Genomic DNA, 22,498 nt, shown 5'->3' on the forward strand with positions numbered 1-22,498 from the left:
AGGTGGGATGGTTTGGGGGTGGGAGGGTGGGTATGGGAAGAAGAACTGCTATATTCCAAAAGCTGTACCTATGATATTTATATTTATTAAATAAAAGCTTTCTAAAAAGAAAAGGAAAAGAGTCTGTAAAAAGTTCAAGCTGAGTAACTGCTGTCTAAAAATAGATGACTCAAAAGGGTCATAAAAGAGAGTCACTCACGTCATGGAGATGTGAAAATACAGGTCTGTAAGCCAAGGTGATGCCTGAAGTCAAAAAGATAAAGGTGATACTCTCTGACCCTATGTGAGGTCCAAGCTTCAAACTGGGTTATGTGGTAGAGACCTCCCCAAGGTCAGAGAAAAAGAAACATCCTGGAAACAGCATGTGGCCATTATCTGCTTGCCTCTGTAGTTACTGTCTGCTTATACGTAACCACTTCAGGTACTGCTTGCTAGCACACAGCAACTGTGTTAACCCTTGCCAGTGTACAGCTCAGTATGTGTGTGGAAAAAACATCATCAGTAACTATGTACCCATATGCAGTATCCTATCAATTCCTGTGGCTGCCATGTAACATTAGAAGATCCAGTCAAATGTAGGCAGGTAGCCAGCCATACAAGGGAGACAAAGAAGCTAAAACCATATATAAGATAATATTTCTCTGTTCAGGCTTAGTCTTTCTGTATAGGAATCCAACTAAGTCTTATAAGAATAATTTAAGATGGCTTCCTGACCTTGGTGGCCCGTCTCTGTTCTCAAACCCCACTACAAACTACATGAGAGTGGGCATTTATCCCCTGAGTTAATATGCTTGCAAAACTGGGTTTGATTTCTGGCTCGAGCCCCTGATGCCAGCTTCCTGCTAACGTGGGCATGGAGAGGCAGCAGTGATGGCTCAGTAACTGGGTTCCTGACAATCACAGGCTTGTGGCTTGAGTCCCAGCCCAGCTTCCATTGCAGGGAATTTAGGAAGGGAACCAGCAGATAGGAGTACTCTTCCATCTCTGTCTCTCTAACCCTCAAATGAATTTACATTTTTTATCTTCTTACAACTGTATCTATGAAATCTGTTCTCTTCATATTAACAGAATGAAAAAAAAAAGTTTCAAATCTCACACAGCCATCCCTGAAGTTTTTTCTCCCTATCTCCTCTGGTTTCTCTTCCACCTCTCCTGTTTGTAACACATCCTCATTCCAATTAGTCAACAAAATATAAACATGATGATTTTCCTTCACCCTTACCTCCAACCAGTCACCAAATTCATGACTCCAGTCAGAACCTCAGGTCCATTAGCATTAACCTGTTAGCTTTCTTCCCACCATAGCTGCAGTACTTGGCCCCAGAGCACATATTTTGGCTACTCTGACAACAGGAATGCCTAAGTTCTGAATGACAAAAAAAAAAAAAAAAAAAAATCATCCCCTCCCCCCAAAGTCCCCTAAAGTGACTCAGCTTTCTGTTAATTTGCACCCTGAGACACAGCAGGTGATGACTCACGCTTGTGGGAAACCTGGATTGACCTCTGGGCTCCTGGCTTTGCCCTGGGACAACCCTGGCTGCTGCAGTGGGCAATGGAGAGTGAACCAGCAGATGGAAGACCTCTGTGTGCCTCTCTGCCTCTATGACTTTCAAATACAATGCAAATAAACAAACAAATGTAGGTTTTAAAACACCAAAACAGAGTCTCTTTACATTCAGGAATTAAGGCCTAGAGCCGCATAGAATTCACAGCCTCCATAAACTGCTCTCTGCCTGCTTCTCCAGTGTTATTGCTCTTCATACACTCTGACAACTGCAACACAGAATACAACAAACTGATACTCCTTCCATTAAAAGGTAAGATCTTTGTCCGATCCACCCTGTCTCTGAATTGGAAGAGGCTTCTGACTACCTTAACTGACAGAGTCACCATAAGGATTAGGATGTCTCTGAGACCATCATGCCGGAGTGACCATGCATAGGCTCTATTTCAGTTAATCTGCCAGACTGAGAGTGAAGAAACCATCTTGGAAGTGCACTCTCCAACTGGAGATGTTCTGCCTCTCCACAATTTGTGATACTCTAGTCATTCTATTCTTCCCCAGAAGGCCAGGAGTTAATATAGCAAAAACAAGCCAGCTCCTCTGTGTTGTGTTTCCTTGGATTACAAAATCTAGTGCATAATAAAATGGTTATTGTTTTCCACCACTAGAATTTGGGGTGTTTTCAAATATTTAAAAAGTTTTTAATGTATTTATTTTCATTTAATCTGAAAGTGAGAAAGACAGGCAAACCGAACTTCTATCAACTAGTTCACTCTCCATATGCTCACAACGGCAGCCATGGCAAGGCCACGTAACAGCCATGAACCCAGAACACAATCAAGTAGTACTGGAGGTACTCAATTACTGGAGGTATCACTGTGTGCACTGCAGTGTGCCTTAGCAGGAAGTTAGAATCAGAAGTAGAACCAGGGGCTGGTGCCGCGGCTCAGTGGGTTAATCCTCCATCTACAGCGCTGGCATCCCATATGGGCACTGGTTCTAGTCCCGGTGGCTGCTCTTCCAATCCAGCTCTCTGCTGTGGCCTGGGAAGGCAGTGGAGGACGGCCCAAGTTCTTGGGCCTCTGCACCCACATGGGAGACCGAAAGGAACCACCTGGCTCCTAGCTTCAGTTTAGTGCAGTTCCAGCCATAGCGGCCATTTCAGGGGTGAACCAAAGGAAGGAAGACCTTTCTCTCTGTCTCTCTTTCTGTCTATAACTCTGTCAAATTAAAATTTAAAAAAAAAAAAAAAAAGGAATAAGTAGAACCAGGATTTCAAGTCAGGCACTCAAACGTGGGCTGTAGGTGTTCCAATTAGTGACTTAACCATTGCATCAAATACCCACGCTGGGGGTATTTTTTGTTCATTCATTCTTTTTCAAACAGCAATAAACACCCAGAACTGGTTCCTGTTTAAATCTCCTCCTTTGCCAAGCAGCTACTTTCTTCAATGGGAAACGACATTGCCCTCAACAGTGCCTTCATGTGTGTTCTTTCCTGGATCCTTAGTCACTGAGCAACTTGAACTCTGTTAGACCAGTTAACACACTTTATTGAACTATCTACTTAAATAGCTAGGATCTCTATATTACTGTGGGAAATGTGTAAAATAAAAGCTTAACCACATCTCAATGGAAAATCTGAATGTTCAAGTCACCAATGGAAAAGAACCCTGGGTTCCAATGTAATATATAGAAGGTCACAAGCAGAGCAGGTGGCTAGCACAGTAAATGAAGCTAGTACATAGGATATCCACATCCCATTATCAGAGTGCTGATTTGAGTCCTGGATGTTCCATCTCAAATACAGCTCCTTGCTGATGTGCCTTGGAAACAAAATATAATGGCTCAAGGACCGAGTCCCTTCCATTTACATGGGAGACCAGGATGTCATTCCTGGCTCCTGGCTTTAGCCTGGCCCAGCTCTTCCTATTGTGGACATTTAGGGAATGACCTAATAGATGGAAAATCTCTCTGTGCAGTCTACCTTTCAAAGAAATAAATATCATTTAAAAAAATCACCAGCAAAAATGTCACTTATTAAGCTATGTGGTACACACTCATTCTACACAATTAGACAGTGGTTAGTTCATCAGAATCTAAAATCAGGCATAAAGCAATAGCTCTAAAAATGGATGTGTTAATACAAAAGTAGCTGAATAAACTATATTTTCCATAAAGGCAATATTTCAAAATATATAGGCTTTATAATTCTTCCTCTACAATAAAGGAATTTTTACAAAATTAATTTAAAATCATCCTTGTATCCTGCCTTTCTTATTTACCTTCACAACATATCACATGAATGGAAGTCCCTGCACAGAATCCCTTAAATAGTCATGATACTCAAAGATTGAGAAGAACATACTTAATCGCAATATCACATTTGTTCAATTAACAACATTGTTCCCAAAGAGGAATAAAAAGAAACAAAAATCTCAGAATATGAAGTAAGAAACTTCTTGGGTTTGAATTTTAGTGAGCAATTTTTAATTCCCAATTTTATTTCCTTTGTAAAACTCATTATGTCGAAAAAACAGGAATCAGTATTTTCTTCCAAATTCATTGAAAATGGCTGAAAGAAAAACTAAGAATAAATTACACAAGATATACTATAATTCAATATATTTTAAGAGTCTTAGACCAATGGTTTTTAGGAAAAAACACTGAAGATGATATAGTATATTTCATTAAAGATTTTTAGATCTGAGAAAGATTGAACTATATTATTTTTATTGCTTAAATTTTTAAAGTTTTGGAATAATTTTAAATTTCCAGAAGAATTGCAAGAATAAGTCAAATAGTTCCTCCACATTCTTCAGCCAGATTTCACCAATTATTAACAATGAGAAAGGAATTTAAAATGAGAAAGGAATTTAAAACCAGATAAGATGAAAGTTCACTAGCCCAGGGGAAAAAATGAGATAGGGAACCCTGGTCAGGTAAGACCCAGCCTGAAATCACTGGTTAAACCCTGAGGACCAGCTGATACCATGTGAATGGTAAACAACCCGAGTGAGAGGCATGTTCCCTTAAACACTTCAAGTGCCTGCCCCTGCTCCTCACTGCTGCTCCTGGGAAGCACAGCATGAAGGAAGCAGCAGCCAATCTGAATCCCGCACTAGTCTTCTAAACCAAATGTCAATATAACATGAAACGGGTAACCCCCTCTGTTATTGCTGTCTGTCTACTCAAACTGCTTTGGAACACCTATGCTGTGAAATCAATTCATGTGTCCTGGATAACCATCTTCGCTTTGGCTCAGAAAAACTCTTACTCGCTGAGTAGGCCTCGACTTGCATTCTAGGTTAATAAGAATCATCACTTTTCTGTTTTGTAAAGAAGCTAAAGATGGAAGGAAAAGAAATCCCATCTTGACTGTTGTGCTGCAATCCTAGAAATCCATCAACTCAATTAGAACAAATTCCATGAAGTCCAAGACAAGATACTCTCACAAGGAAATAGTTGCAGAACTTAAAATGGACACATGATTTCAGATTCTTCACCACTCAGACTTTATGTCTACAAACTGGACAATTTAGATGGGATATTGGATAAATAGAATAGGTTCTAGTGTTCCATAGCACAGTGGGGCACCTTCAGATCAGAACAATGAAATATACACTATAAAGAACCAGAGGAGAGGAGCTGAGAGGCTCCAAACATTAAGGAGCAGCAGGGAAGCCGAGAGGGTGCTTGCTTGATTTTAATCAGTGAACACTGTGTCCGTGCAGTGAAATATTGCTTGGCATCCCATAAAGATGTATAAGTATTAAATGTTCATCAAAAATTTAGAGGGGCCAGCCAAGAAAGAAAAGCAAGGTGGACTTGTGGTACAACAGGTTGGGCTGCCACTTGGGATCCCTGCATCCCTTGTGTATGAGTTCCTCTGATCCAGTTTCCTGCTAATGTGCCCAGAAGACAGCAAGTCTTGGGTCAAGTATGTGGGTCCCTGCCACCCACGAGGGAGATCTAGATTGAGTTTCAGGCTTCTGGATTCTACCTGGCCCAGTCACTGCTGTTGTGGGTTTTCTGAGTACTAACCTGGGGACGGGAGATTTTTATCTCTGCCTCTGTCTCTGCCTTGCCAACAAACCAAAAGATAAATAAACTTGATAAAAAATAAAAAATGGGAGGGGCAAGGAGGGGAAGGAAGGGATCGAACATGGGAAAGGACCTTGAACACTGAAGCTGTGGGTGGAGCCAGCTGTCCATTTTCCTAAGTCCTCCAAGTGACTCACGCACAAGCTCCAGACTGAGAACCACAGCACTAAATGTTCTCAGTGGAGTTCCACTAAGTTGATAAGACCTTATTAGTGAAAGTTTGCACTTAATGAAATGAGACATACTGTTGCACCTCCTCTCCTGTATTGGCATCAATAGCATTCTGCCCGTATAATGCCAGTGGAGGAATGTTCCTAAAATGACTAGTATTTTTCTGGTCTTTGGAAGAAATTATATACACTGTCGGTGTTAGTTCTCCCTTTAAAGTCTGGTAAATCCTGCAGCCACTGTGACTGCAGTTTTCTTTGCCAAAAGAATTCAACATTATATATGGAATTCCTTTAACAGTCATACGATGATTTCAATTTTTGATTAAATTCTTACATCCAGTTACCTACATTTTGTCAAGGAATATATTTATGCTGTATGTCCTATGATTTCTCAGAGTTGAAAAGAAACCATTTATTCACAATTAAGATTTAACGATTTCCTTATGGTAAATTCACCCTGTACCATAAAGATTTCCCCTTCTGTAGGATATCTGTGAACAGCTACAAAATAAATGAAAGACTAACAGCTCCAAGAGTCTTTAGCCACTTCTGCAAATGCATCTTCTGTATCTCAAAACAATGAAACTACTTCAAAAATATTTAAGAGATTTTACAACTATATATGTTCAGGGTAAATGATAAAATGCTTTGTGCCTATGCTAAAATGTTGCTGAGTTCACTGAAACCGTTTTTGCCTAATTCATAAATGAGTCAGAAACGCTTTCATCCACACATGACTCTTTGTCTTTGTAGTAGCTGGATGACTGAAATATCATCCTGATTTCAGCTGACACAGGTTACTGTGATAGCTTATCTCATTAGTGAGAAAATGCATTATAACCTCTGCCTTATCTTAATTTCGACAGACAGTTACTAAGGCCACCTGCATGGGCTGCTTTTGTGAGTCCTAGAGCAGTTACTGAAGAGGCAGATAGCTGACTAAGATATGATGGCATCAAAGTGCTTTGCTCTTTCAGGATTGTCCAACTTTAAGAGAAAGGAAAACTCAGGAATCCAGGCTCATATTTCTCACACAATGTCACCATAAATTAGATTTCCCAGAATGCTTTTACTTACACATTGCTCAAGACACTATTTTGCTCCATGGATCCTTTTCCATTTATAATTTCAAGTATGGAGTAAAATTACATCTCAGTACATTCAGAGCTCCATTTCAAAACTTCATTTTAATGTAACTACCTTAAGAAATGTAGACCTTCAATACTACTAGACAAAATGATCTTGTTACATTAAAAAATTAAACTTTGGCAAAAATCACCCCAATTAGTTAACAATCAGGTTATTCAAGACTTCCAAAAGCTTTGAAAGCATTATAGGCTGCACAAAGTTATGCCAGCAAAGTTTTCCAGTACATATGTTTATGAAAACAGCCTTTAATTATTATGTGCAAAATAGTTAAGCAAATGCATATGTATAATAATGTGAAGATTCATGAAAAATTTATTTTATTGTGTCCTTATAATTGCTCCACTCCCATTTTATGCAATTCAAATATAATCACCAATACAGTGTTAAGGGGTTACCAGGATCTCAATTTTCTGACAGTAAGCTCTGGTCTAAGTCTGCCACACAGACTTGCAGGAGGGAATGATAGAACGATAGATAGAATGATAGAACTATAGATAGATAGATAGGTGGATAGATAGATATTATTTAATGTACATCTTATGAGAAGGTATACTGAAGGGGCAATTAGAAAGGGGGGGGTGGCAGGGATGGTCAGAAGTGAAAGTATAAGAAAGGGCATATGAAGAGGAAAATGTTGAAAACGTGCTTCCTATTGAACATGAATCATTGATTAATGGTTAAAGTCATGGACAGGGCTCTCTGAGCTACTAAAATTTGTAAGTCCCCTAGATAAAATTCCATACTCAGCAGTCAGCTCTTGGTTATAATTCAGTTTTCTGTGTAGACCTGACATATTACAATGTTCATACTGCTAGGGTTACTATTGTTTTTGAGACAGGTACATTCTCAGTGATAATAAGTTACAACTTTGAGGTATAGTATTTAACAGAAATATATATTACTATATAATCATAAGGCATAAAAGTGCAAGTAAAATAATCAAGGCTATATGACCAGTTCTGTATTTGGGAAGAGAGTGATCCATAAATACTAAAATCCAAATATCTGTAATTAGATACAAATTTCTAGTGTTCAGGAAAAGATGATCATAAAACACATAAAGAGGACAGCAAAATGTCCTGTGGTAAAAGGTGATGATTGAATGAATCACAAATTAGCTACCTTGAGTCACAGCTCTATGATGATATGCATTTTACATTTTCAAAAAAAGATTTGGTAGTTAAAAGATACAAAATACTGGTCTCACTATTGCTTTTATCTAGACACGTGTGTCATAAAGCTTATCTTAAATTCTAGTCCGATATATTAAATAAATTTGCATTCTCATAATTCCTTTGGAAACAGAGTATAGTTATGATGTTTTCCATTTCATAGCTAGAAAATTAAACTCAGTGAATTGATTTTGATGTTATAGGAAAAAAAGTTACCAGAACCAAGAGTGATTTTGTTCATGACTTGTGACAGTCAAACTCATGTATTAATCTTTCTCCCTAACACAACTCTAGTAAGGTGCTGATACAGGAATAATAGATGTTTACTTTGGCAGCAAGATGGAGATGAGGTGAGAGGACCAGTGCCATCAATGGGTACAAGACTTCAACAGATGTTGGAGAAGAGGAAATAAATGGAATGAAGTTAATGGGGAGTAAGGGTAGCCTTGTCCTTGTGTACACATGCAGAGAGGACTCAGTCCCCCAGAGTCAGGGAGCAAGTTAGATTACAAAGCTGCAGATAGAGGAAGAGGCTATTAAAAGAAAAGAAATTAAACACATGTCTTCTGATACCCATTGATAACTGTTCCATGGCCACACAATTTCACAGGCAAAACAAATAAAATAAAATAAAAGTCAAGCAAATAACTATCCAAACAAGAAGCATTTAAACTATAATGACTGAATAATCCCAGAAAGATAGATGCTGGTAAACAGGGTTTGCATGGTTTACTTGGACTGATTTCCCCAAAGTATCATAAAGTGAGCTCAGGCCCATAGCCAAGGCTATCTACTATTTTATGCTTAAATTGAAACAAATGTCTACTTTCACAAAGTCCTTGAATAAGAAGAAATGTCAATATATGTCTTGATTCTGCAGAACATTTTTAGTAACTATTAAATAAACACTCCATTGGTTTTGAATTTGGGGAATTATTGTATACTAAGAACACGGAAGAAACATTTATGTGTAAAAATAGGATATAAATGTTACAAACATGGATAAGAAATAAAAGTGCAGATAACAGGGTTGGAAACTGTTAGTAGTAGGGGATATCTAAGCAGAAATGTTAACATCAATGTTTAACAAAAGAGAATGCCCAAAGATACACCACAGTTGAGTGAAAAGAAACAAAGATGTTATTTCCTCATAAAGTTATAACTTAACATAAAAAATCACAGAATGATGCAATACTCCTAGAAAGACATATCTATATTTAAAAATTTAAATAAGATTATATAATGATAATTATTACATATAACTACTAGACAAAGAGTATATGTAATTCTTCTCTCCTGTCCTCTATCGAACAGATTCCAGTCACATCCTAGCAACTATGCCACTGAAATAGCTCTCATCAAAGTCTCCAGCACAAAACCCACATGCCAGTTCTCAGTCTGTGCTCATCCTACTTAGCCACAACATTTGATGCAGTTAAAGTCTGGCAAATGATGCTGAGAAACAGGAACACCATAGCCAGATCCCCGGGTTCAGTGCACAGATAAGTCTCCATGAAATTTTGCACAATTTAATTGGCCTCCCCACCCATTTTCAGTTTCTTTACCTGAAAAGTCGTATGTAGTATCTGCCTCATACATTTGCTGTGAGGATTCAGACAGAACATGTGTATGAACTATTCTGAACAGTAACTGGCACCCCACAGGGGCTATGTATAAATTGTTAGTACTGATTTCTACCTTCTCAGAAAACTCTTTCCCAGGACATCAAGCTCTCCAGGCTTCCTACTCTTTTTTCTTTTTTTGTATTTAAGGTAAGAAAAACTTCATATATTTTATATAAACATATTTAGGAACATACTGATATTTCCTGCCCTCGCTCCCTCCCACCCACACTCTCATCCCTCCTCCTCCTTCCTCTCTCATTTCTTCTCTTAATTTTTATAACAATCTACTTTCAGTTTACTTCATACTCATAAATTAGCCCTAAACTAAGCAAAGAGCTCAACAAATAGTAAGAAGAACAAAACACTGTTCCTTAACAGTTGAGACATCGGGACAAGGGTTGTAAACACGTAACGAGGGCCAGCGTTGTGGTGAAGGTTAAGCCTTTGACTGCAGCATCAACACCCCACACGGGTGCCAGTTTAAGTTCCGGCTGCTCCATTTCCAATCCGGCTCCCTGATAATACACCTGGGAAAGCAGCACAAGATGGCCCAAGTGTTTGGGAATCTGCAACCACATGGAAGATGCAGAAGAAGCTCCTGTTTCCTGGCTTTGGCCTGGTCCAGTCCCAGACATTATGGCAATTTGAGGAGTGAACCAGAGGATGGAAGATTCTCTCTCTCTCTCTCTCTCTCTCTCTCTCTCTCACTCTCCTTCTGTCCTTCTCTCTTTGTGTCTCTGCCTTTCAAATATATAAATAAATATTTTTAAAAAATCATTGAATCTCAAAATATCAATTTCATTCCTCTATATTACATTTTTAGATACTCTGTTAGTTACCACACACCAGGGAAAACATGAGATTTATCTTTTGGGTACTGGCTTATTTTACTAAGTATAATGGTTTCCAGTTGTATCCGTTTTGTTGCAAAAGACACGATTTCATTTTTTATGGCCAAGTAGTATTCCATACTATATATTTACCACAATTTCTTTATCTAGTCATCAGTTGTTGAACATCTGGGTTGATTCTATATCATAGCTATTGTGAATTGACCTGCAATAAACATGGGGGTGCAGATAACTCTTTCATATGCTGCTTTCATTTCCCTTGGGTAAATTCCAGGAGTGAGGTGGCTGGGTTTACAAGTTGACTCTTTTTGGTTTCCTGTAGTGGATCTATCTCTGTGCTCTTTACACATTGGTGAGCTCCTCACCCAAGGCCCAAGTGCTTTTGCATTCTTCATCTGTACACATATTGCCTTAATCATGTCTAGTCTCACAGTTTATTGCAATTTTCCTATGCTATACGCTTATGACCCTACAATCTTTATCCAACAGCCTCCTTAATAGGTTTTTATCCAATGGCCTCTGTAACATTTAGTAATTTCAATAATATACATATCTCAGAGTAATTTCGAAACTGGCTCATCAATTAATATCTCACCTTGTCCCAATCAATCCTGCTTCTCACACATTCTCTTCTATCTCAATAAATGGAGACAACAATCTTCCCAGTAGCTAATGCTGACAATGTGTCTCTTTTCTGTTGGCTGGTTCCACTGCAATTGTATCTGCTTATTCTATTGACTTAACCTGTGACACACATTTGTGCTTCACCCTCCTCTCTCCACCTTGACTTCGTAGCCCAAGTTTTTCTGCTTGACTCTGATAGCACCCTTTTCCTCACCACACGCTCCTCTCACACGGCAGCGGGAGTGACCCCCTCACTTACATGCCTATTTTTGTCTCTCCCCAGGGCACAGAGTAGCCTCCCACCTCTCTGGGGAAAAAGCCCAAGTCTTTACAGTGGCAGCAGGCCCATACTAATATTTTACTTATCTTTCTCAGAATTGGGTCATGCGTTCATTTTAAATCTTTTCCTTGGATATAGGCCAACTATTTTCTGTTCTTGAAATAAATAAAACAGGCACCTCACTCAAATCCTACCCGCTTTCTTCTGTCAGCCTGAAACCCTCTACCCTGAGACAGTAACACGGCACGTCCGCCCACTTTTATTTCTCAATGCCAACCTCTGAGTGAAGAGGCTTTCCTTGGTATCCTCTTAATTCTGCCAAAATACCGCTCCTTGGGGCAGGCATTCAGTGCAGCAGTTAGGACGCTGCGTGGGACATCGGTATCCCATGTTGGAGTGCCGAGGGCTAGGTCCTAGCTTCACCCCAGGCACCAGCTCCCTGCAGATGTGAGCTCTGGGAGGCAACAGGTGGTGGCATAAGCAGCAGAGTCACCATTACCCACAGAGGAGACCTGGACTTGGTTCCGAGATCCCAGCTATGGCCAGGCCAGAGCCAGCTTCTGCCTGCACTTGAAGGGTTATTCCCAGAGGAGAGCTCTCTCTGCCTCTCTGTTTTTAAGCCTCTCACATAAATAAAATAAAAAGTGAAATCCAAGGCTCTTTTACATTTGCTTTCCCCCTTCCCATTTATTTTCCTCTGTCATCAATTGTCATATATATAGATATTTTAATTATTTTTGATTGTCTTCCATCACCAGAATGAGAGTCTCATTAAATTTTTTTTCTTTTTTAATTTATGAATAAACCTTTTAGATATAGCATAGAAGAAAATAAGCCAAAAATGTGTGCTACAGATTGCACAGAACATGCTATTATGTCTTTAATAAATGTTTGTTGAATAAATCAATAGGATAGTAGAGATGGGCAAGTGTGAAACAAAAGATGCTGACCAAAAATTGAATAAAAACTAGTGGTGAAAGTATCTGATTTAGCCAAATGGATAAACTACAAAAGGAAATATCTGAAATAACTGAAGAGGTTATCTTTGTGTAACTAGACTGGACATGGAAAAAATGCACATTACTAGGCTGTGAATTTTAATAATGCTATGTTAAATATGACTACTTAGGATTATTATTATATACTTAATCTTAGAATACACAGGCATGATTAGACTATGTGTGGAAAGGAAGAACCACAGTAACAAGGCTGACTCTATGTTTCTACTAGGGACAATATTTACATGCGATATATCTTAGAGGGGGAAAATGGAAATGAAAATAACTGGTTTTACTTTCTATTATATGTAAGTGGTGTGCTAAATTATATATTTATACATAAGTCATCTATGTATTCTCCCCAACACCCTTTTAAGGACATTATCACCATTCCAGTACCAGAGGTAAGAAAACTGGTGTATGTACAGGTTAAAATTACTTCTTAAGCACTACTCTGCTGGGAATTGCAAAACCTTGTTTGTCCAACACTGAAACAGATGTATCTTCATCCAAACATCCAGTAGTTGTCAAGCTTTTTAACTAGTGGACTAAAAGCATAGAACATAGAGTGAGTACATACACGGGTACACACACACACACACACTCTTAAAGTTACACCCTCTTTTTGGTTTCCAAATTCTGTCAATTAAAGAATAATTTCTTTCTCTTCAAATTATTTCTCTCCAGCAACAAAAAAGTTTCCTGCTTTTTTTTTTTTTTTTTTTTTTTTTTTTTTTTTTTTTTTTTGGTAACGACACATAAATGTCCCTCTTCCTTTTTGTTTTGTTTAAAGTTTAATTGATTCACTGACTTGAAAAAGAACACACTACAGGCCACAACACAGAACTGAGTCAGGCAACTAATTGAAGCCAGGTTCATGAGGGCTTAAATTACCAAAGCCTTCCTGTCATCTTTAATTAAACTTCCTTATATACTTTTTAAGATTTATAACCCCGGGCTGACAAGCTGTAAACCGTCCCAGTTTCAGAGTGAATCTCCCAGAAGGAAATGATGTTTCCTGGACAAGAAACCCTGGAAGGCAAATGTCCTCAATGGGAAGACGGTTCCAAGAGCAACGTGTGTGGTGGGGTCACGGAACCTCGGGGAAGGCCTGCCAAGGCAACAGTCTCTTGGAGAATCTGTTCCCAGGGATTTGACAATGTGGTTGTGAGCCCTATAGGAGCAAGGTCATACAAACTGAGAGTGGACACATTCTTGATTTGCTCCTACAAAATGAAAAACAGAGGGGCAACCGATCATCGCCAGACATCAGTCTCCCCAGTACCCAGGAAAAGTCCTTTCATTCAGAAACCTTCATCATCACCACTGCCTCTGCCACTCCCACATCACCCATGGAATCCCTGACCCTCACTCCCACATTCAATTCTGTATTGTGAAATGTTTTAATTCCATAAACCATGCAACTAAAATGTTTTTCATATGATTTCATGAACACTCTTTGTAGGCAGGTAAAATTCACCTGCTATGTGATGATAGGATGGAGACTCACTCAATAGTATGGACAAAAACAGGGCTAAAGGCCTGTCTTTTAAGAAAAAGAAAACCTTTGGCTGGCGCCGTGGCTTAACAGGCTAATCCTCCGCCTTGCGGCGCCGGCACACCAGGTTCTAGTCCCGGTTGGGGCACCGGATTCTATCCCGGTTGCCCCTCTTCTATGCCAGCTCTTTGCTATGGCCCAGGAAGGCAGTGGAGGATGGCCCAAGTGCTTGGGCCCTGCACCTGCATGGGAGACCAGGAGGAAGCGCCTGGCTTCTGGCTTCGGATCAGCGAGATGCGCCGGCCGCAGCGGCCATTGGAGAGTGAACCAACGGCAAAAAGGAAGACCTTTCTCTTTATCTCTATCTACTCTGCCTGTCAAAAAAAAAAGAAAAAAAAAAAAAGAAAAAGAAAACCGTTTTTAAGTTATTAGAAAACATAACAGATTATCTTTTACTATCATCCTAACGTCCCAGGTTTAACAAGATAAGCATGTAAGAAAAATGAATTTTCAGTTTACAATTATTTTTCTCTACAATATTTTGCCAGATGCTTTCAGGTAAATCAGTCATTACTAGATACTATTAGCTGGTTTCACATGCCAGAACTGTATATAATTTTGTGAAATTGGACTTTCTTCTACCTTTCTTCCTTTTAATTTTTTTTAACTTTTATTTAGTAAATATAAATTTCCAAAGTACAGTTTATGGATTACAATCGCTTTCCCCCCCTCATAACTTCCCTCCCACTCACACCCCTCCCATCTCCCGCTCTTCTACCTTTCATGTGAATTAGACTCTAACTGATTTATGTGACATATGAAAAGCATGACTAAGAAATCTTCTGAATGATATGACACACTTATGGATAAAATTAATTTTCTTAGTCTTAAAATTAAAGGACTCATTTTAAACAGGCATTTAAGAATAATAAATAGGATTTTTTCCATTTCCAAGTTAATAATTATACAAAATTACTGTGAATCCAATCCTTATACAAGATTTTAATATCATATATAAATATTTCTTATATTTCTTCTACTTGGTTGGCCTTTAGTCTAAACTATTCAAAATACAAATGAAACCAGAAATACAGTAGGAACTGGTCTGATTTTTGTATGAAACAAATATAAATGGGATGCTTAATACTGTAACACAATGAGATGTTTAATCTTTACTTATGTGGGGCTGGCGCCGTGGCGCAGGTACATTCTCCACCTGCGGTGCTGGCATCCCATATGGGTGCTGGTTCTAGTCCCAGTTGCTCCTCTTCCAGTCTAGCTCTCTGCTGTGGCCTGGGGAAGCAGTGGAGGATGGCCCAAGTGCTTGGGCCCCTGCACCCGTATGGGAGATAGGGAAGAAGCTTCTGGCTCCTGGCTTCATATCGGCATTGGCCATAGCGGCCATTTGGGGAGTGAACCAACGGAAGGAAGACCTTTCTCTCTGTCTCTTCCTCTCACTGTCTGTAACTCTACCTCTCAAAAAATAAAATAAAATCTTTAAAAAAAAATCTTTACTTATGTAAAGTTTACCCAAATATCAGCAACAAGATAAAGTCTAACACGTATTTTAACTATGTTCAAACTTTGAAGATTAATGACTTAATTAATCAATCTTTATTACTCCAAATATAATTAAACATTACCCTGAGAAGGGTTTAAATTTAAAATCACTTCCAGCTTTATTTTACTTCTGCTACTATATTAAAGTGGATAATTCAATAGAAGTGAATAATTCAAGTCAAATATAAAGCTACTCAATGATTAACAAATAAGATTTTCTTACATGTCAACAATTAAAACCACTTACACAAGGCCATCTGGGGTTTAATTCAGAAGCATTTGGCTTTCCCCAGTATTTTCCCCCTTGCAACATTAAATTATTCTGCCAAGAAATGGAAAATTCTTTATAATAACATTATTTAATGACAAAATGAATTGGTAATATGGATATTTTAAAAGGCAATGCTTTGGTGTCAGATCATTAATGATCTCAGTATTTTTTTTAAAGATTTATTTATTTATTTGAAAGTCAGAGTTACACAGAGAGAGAAGGAGAGGCAGAAAGAGAGAGGTCTTCCTTCCGATGGTTCACTCCCCAATTAGCCACAACGGCTGGAGCTGCAGGAGCCAGGAGCCTCTTTCAGGTCTGTCATGCGGGTGCAGGGCCCAAGGACTTGGGCCATCTTCTACTGCTTTCCCAGGCCATAGCAGAGAGCTGGATTGGAAGTGGAGCAGTCGGGTCTCAAACCGGCACCCATATGGGATGCAGGCACTTCAGGCCAGGGCATTAACCCGCTGTACCACAGCACCGGCCCTGTCAGTATTATTTTTTAAAGATGTATTTATTTATTTGACAGTCATAGTTACAGGGAAAAACAGAGGGAGAGAGAGGAGAGAGATCTTCCATCCACTGATTCACTCCCCAAATGGCTGCAAAGACAAGAGCGGACCAGGCCGAAGCCAGGAACCAGGGGCTTCAGCAGGGGTCTGAGGACTTGAGCCATCCTCTGCTGCTGTCCCAGATATATGAGCAGGGTTCTAGATTGGAACTGGAGCACCCAGGACCTAATCTGGTACCCATATGGGATGCTGGCACTGCAGACAGGAGCTTAACCCATTGTGCCCCAACACAGGCCCTAATGTTAGTATTTTGTTTAAACCAGTCTGTAATTAAATCTGTAAAAAGTAGTCACAGTATGCTCTATTAGCTGCAAATTAGATGCACCATTTCTGAATTCTAGGTTGGTTATCTTATGTGGTTTATCTGATCACGACAGAGAAAAAAGGAGCTATACTCATCAACAGAAATGTTTTCAGCTTTTAGTGACATAACATAGCCCGAGCACTTCATTCACATCACCAATTTATATTTTACCACACACCAAATGCTAAAATCTTGGTTAACTACATTTTTATCCCACAGAGCAGAAATTACGTATTAGGAAAGGAGCTGCAAGGCATAGAGCGAGCAACAGTGGCTGCAGTGATTCAACAATGTCAGCCTGAAACAAAGGGAACCTAATATCTATAACAAATAGATGAATGAATGACCTGATAAAGAATATGATATGGGAAAAAGGCTAAAGTTAGGGTAAAGGAGAGCTCCTTGTGTCTGGGTCATCACTGTTCCAATCACAAATTGAAACTAATTTTAATTTCTTTTTTTTTTTAAGATTTATTTATTTATTTGAAAGAGTTACACAGAGAAAGGAGAGGCAGAGATTGAGAAAGAGAGAGAGAGAGAGAGAGGAGAGAGAGAGAGGTCCTCCATTAGCTGGTCCACTCCCTAACTGGCCGAAACAGCCGGAGCTCTGCCATTCCAAAGGCAGGAGCCAGGAGCCTCTTCCAGGTCTCCCACACGAGAACAGGGGCCCAGGGACTTGGGCCATCTTACACCGCTTTCCCAGGCAATAGCAGAGAGGTGGATCAGAAGTGGAGCAGCCAGGACTTGAACCGGCACCCATATGGGATGCCAGCAGTGCAGGCTGTGGCTTTACCCGATACACCACAGGCCCCTGTAATTTATTTTCATAACCACACTCATAACAAAACCATACCTTTAGTTATCTATTATCTTAGTAAAATGGCATGGTCTTATCTGTGGAATCACTAAGCCCAGGGCACCATCTTAGGCTCCAGCCCCTGTCACCATCTTGCACAGTAAGCATTCGTCCTAAGCCCAGACTGACTTGCTAGAAGTCAGGTGACCAGACGGCCCAACCACAAGCGTCAGATCCAACCCCCACCCACTGCTCCCACTTCCCTACCCCCTGCAAGAGTATGACAGAACCTGCTTCCCGCACATGTGTGCTCTCTCTCTTGCACTCTCACTCTCTCCCCACAGCCTGCCAGGTTTCCCCCACCCAACACAAATCTTTCCCTTAACTCCTGTGGTTGGTGTGTTTTGTGGTGGCCTTATAATTCCTTACAACCATAGCTATAGATCTTACAGAGTGTTCCTACTTAAAATTGAAAGAGCTTGGGAGAAGGTATTTGGAGCAGTTATTTAAAAGCCACTTGAATTGCAAGCATCCCATACTGGGGAAACTGGTTTTGAGCCTTGGCTTCATTCCTGATTCCAGCTTCCTGTGAATGCACACCCTAGGAGGTAGCAAGTGATAGCTCAAGTAGTTGGGTCCCTGCTACACATGTGGGACACTCAGATAGAGTTCCTGGTACCTGGCTTTGGACTGACACAGGCCCTAGCTATTGTGGGCATTTTAGGAGTGAGCCAATGGATAGGAGTTTTATCTCTCTCTGTCTCTCTTTGTCTCTCTGTGTCTCTCTCTCTCCCTTTCAAATAAGTAAAATATATAAATATTTAAAATTGGAAGAAGCTATCATACAGACTAATTCTTATATTAATTCATTTCAGAAATGATTGAGAATCTACTCTGTGAAAGTCCTGCACTGATACCCTAGACTGGACTAGTAGTCAGAACAGAATAACATTTCTGTCTTCACAGTTCTTACACTCTAGGATAGGGGAATTAGAGATAACAAATAATGAATGTAATAATAAATAAAGTGTAGAAGGCTATTAGGGCTACACAAAAAAGGGAAGAGTACAACAAAATATAATGCAGAGTGGAGACGGACAAACTGTTACTTTAAAAGCACAAAGTATCATTGTGAAGGCAACAATTGAGCAATGAACAAAGGAGGTAAGAGATTTATCAAAGTGATTATCAAGGGAAGAACCTTCCAAGCAGAGGAACTGACTGGAGGGTATTTCCCAAGATGGGAGTAAGCCTGGGCTAGGTAAGAGCATTTGTTGGCTTTTGAAGAGAAGGGTGACATGAGCCCTGCAACCATGTGGGAGGCCCTGAAGAAGCTCCTGGCTCCCAGCTTTGGCTTCCACTGTGCCCAGCCCCAAGCTGTTGCAGTTGTCTGGGGAGTGAACCAGCAGAGAGAAGATCTCTCTCCATCTCTCCCCCTCTTTCTCTCTGTAACTCTGCCTTTCAAATAAATAAATCTTAATAAATAAATAAAAACAAAACAAAAAAAAAACTATGCATGGATTTCAAAACAATTGCTGAACAAAAACTTACCTTTTAATTCTACCTTTCAACAAACATTTTGAAGTACCAATCTGCTTTTAAGTATTTATTTAAAAGAGAAGAAAAAAATGCTCTCAATAGACTGAAACAATGTGCCTTAAGCAAATTTTATTAATTCACAGAGGAAAATAGGAGGCCATTTCCTGGCTAGGTATCCAGAATAATATCAAAAGCTGTCATTCAAACTACTTACCTGGACAGAGATTTAAAATCAACAGAAAAGCATCATAAATCATGACTTATAACTCATACCTCCAGCAAATGAAGATAAATTGTCTCAAGGACTCCTTTTCTGCATTAGTTATTTTTCTTCTAACACAAAGTCACTGCAATGTTTTCCTACGTATATAAGTACCATGGGCTTTTTTAAAAGAATGCTTTAAAAATATTGATTGTTACAAGTAAGTCCACATAAATTCTAATTCATAGATCAAATTCAATATACCAAATCCATGACAATAAAAACATTGATCTCCAAAAATTGCTGATGTCTGAAAGATCATCAAATACAACATTCTTCAAAACACAACAAATTCTATTACAACTAAGACTTAATTCCTCTACATTCAGGTCAATGGGTTTCATTTAAGTTAAGCAAATACTGTAAAAGTTATTAAATTATTAACTCAAAAGTAATTATATCCAGTTTACCAGGAGAAAAGCTATCTAAGAGTTACTTGAGTCTTAAAGGACAGTACTGAAGAGATTATTTGTCATAATCTTCCAACGAAAAAAATAAGACATCCCGGCCGGCGCCACGGCTCAATAGGCTAATCCTCTGCCTTGCAGCGCCGGCACACCAGGTTCTAGTCCCGGTCGGGGTGCTGGATTCTGTTCCGGTTGCCCCTCTTCCAGTCCAGCTCTCTGCTGTGGCCTGGGAGTGCAGTGGAGGATGGCCCAAGTTATTGGGCCCTGCACCCACATGGGAGACCAGGAGGAAGCACCTGGCTCCTGGCTTCGGATCAGTGTGGTACGCCGGCTGCAGTGCGCCAGCCGCGGTGGCCATTGGAGGGTGAACCAACGGCAAAAAGGAAGACCTTTCTCCCTGTCTCTCTCTCTCTATCACTATCCACTCTGCCTGTCAAAAATAAAAACAATAAAAAATAAAATTAAAAATTAAAAATAAGACATCCCTCACTAAATGGCATAAAAATCATGGCTGTCATACACTACTTTATATTAGCTGTAGAAAAATACTCTATAATTTCAAAACAGCCAAGTAGATCCAGCAAGAAAACTAGGCAGATACACATATCTCCTAAAGGTCATCATTACTGAGAGATTGTAGTCAAGAAATTCCGCAAGGAAGATGTAGAAACTGAGGCAGGTAAAACAGTGACAAATGATATCCCCTATCACTCCCAGAGTCCCTTTGCTTTGTATATAATCACTTTATTTTTTTCAGCTACTATTCTTCCTGCTTATCCAGTTGAATTGCTTAAACTAAACTCTAGGAAACATGAGTTCTGGGAGATTTAAAAAATCTAGGTTTCTTTCTATCAATGATATATGTGTACACACAATAATGATAATAATAAATAAACATGGGGTTTACTATTTCTTTTCCATTCTTAAGGAAATTCCAAGGGACTTGCAGTATGGAGATTTTTGTTCTCTCTTTGGTATCTATATAATTTTGTTTGACATCACAAAATGCCATGATGAGCTTAAAGAACTGAAGAGTATGTGCACAACAGAATAAAGAAAAACATCTTGCATCAATCCATTGACTTCATAGAACATGGTTTATTTTTGGTAAAACTATGATTTTTCTACATTTAAAAATCCATCGATGAATTAAAAAAAATCTGCCAAAGGGTATTTAAATGTTTATATACAGGAATAAATATTGCTTAATATGAAATGAAAAAGAAGGCCTATGTGAGTTTTGATTGACAGGTAAAAGAGAAGATAGTTTCTCTACAGTGGAATAACTTCAAGTTCTGAAGAGTTAAGTGATTCAATGAGTTGGAGGGGGTTATAATTAGTGAATTCGGGAATTTCATTTTCTGAGTCAACAGTAATTATAAAAAACAAGCTCAAGATAAAACAAGTAATGTTTGGTTTCAAACCAGTCTTCAAGTATGGAAAACGTTAGTTACTTACATGTGTCTGGTATGTGTTTATATTTTAAAAGATGATGGAGACTATTTTCACATCCACTCTCTTGAAGAAAAACTATCATAGCTCTTTACTCAAGAGTTCACTGACTAATGCCCCAAGTCACTATTTAGGAACAAAGTAGCTGTTTGTATGATACTTGTGAACTTAAATTTCATTGTGTGCCAATTTATTTGATGTGCCCATTGGCCTAAGCTACATCACAGTTATTCTAGGTGTGGTTGTGAAGATACTTGGAGATGTGATTAAAATCCCTAATCCACTGACTTTAAGTAAGGAAGATCGCCCAAAATAATCTGGATGATCTTGATTCAACCAGTTAAAAGGTTTAAAAACCAGGACTGAGGTTTCTTTGACAGAAGAAATTCTACCTGTGTATACGCAGGCTGCCATTTAAGTTTCAGCCTTGTCCATCCATCCCCTACAATGATGCAAGGCAATTCTTCAATAGAAATCTCTGACTATATATTCCTTATGGGTTCTACTTCTCTGGTTGAACACTGGCAGATAGAATCACAACCTGGATAGAAGCAGTAATGGAAGAGGGAAGGAAATTGCCAAGACTTTGGAGTCACCTACCCCAGGCTGTGTCTACATGTACCAAGAGGCTCAAGCCAGACAAACACAGACATGAACTCATATGTGCATACAAGCACACACACACACATACTATCTCACATCTAAAACAGTATGTTTTCATACACTGAAACTCCTATGTCTAGCAGAACTGAAATTTTTGATCAATTCTATCAACCAAACAGTATCAATGAACAATATACACAGGAGACCAGGACTCAATAGCACATTCTAAATACTAATGTAATAATATAAAAGGAGGGACCCATGCCAAACTACTGACACCAAACACATTTTACATGCTTCAATACAGAACAAAAAAACAAAAAGATTCCAGCTAAGAGATGACAGATGTAGCTGGTCCAAAAGGAAAGTGGGTTTAACTTCATCATATTAGTCAAGTAATTCCAGCATACTAAAAAACAACATAAGTATGCTTTTTAAACTCATAAACAATAATTTGTTAAGAACAAGTTAGACCTAAAACAAGCACATTTCCTGCTTGCCTTCCTTACCTGGACTGCATATCTTGTTGGGTTTTGGCCTGACTGGTTTCCGACGGAGCGGAGGAGGGAGCAACTCGCTGCTGAAGTCCCACCAGGGACTGGTAGTACTGTTGTTGATGGTGTTGCTGCTGTTTGTAGCGAGACAAACTAAAAAACAGCCCTAGAATGGCTTTTAAGTTTCCATTTCTTATTTCTGCATCAAATGGGAAATATAAAAACAGTATGATATAAAGTAAATACTTTTTTAAATTACAAATGAAA

At 39.1% G+C, this 22,498-nt stretch overlaps 1 protein-coding gene across 3 annotated transcripts in view; it reads right to left on the minus strand.

Annotated features, from left to right (window-relative positions):
- The window catches only part of NAV3 (neuron navigator 3), a 1,248,892-nt gene that overhangs the window by 243,082 nt on the left and 983,312 nt on the right, over positions 1–22,498 (minus strand). For all 3 annotated transcript variants that reach the window (XM_062203163.1, XM_062203166.1, XM_062203165.1), the window contains one exon: positions 22,247–22,430. In XM_062203163.1, the coding sequence (XP_062059147.1) occupies positions 22,247–22,430 (184 nt within the window). The remainder of the gene's footprint in view (positions 1–22,246; positions 22,431–22,498) is intronic.

This window comes from Lepus europaeus, chromosome 10, assembly GCF_033115175.1.
Source record: "Lepus europaeus isolate LE1 chromosome 10, mLepTim1.pri, whole genome shotgun sequence".
In the NCBI taxonomy this organism is placed as follows: domain Eukaryota; kingdom Metazoa; phylum Chordata; class Mammalia; order Lagomorpha; family Leporidae; genus Lepus; species Lepus europaeus.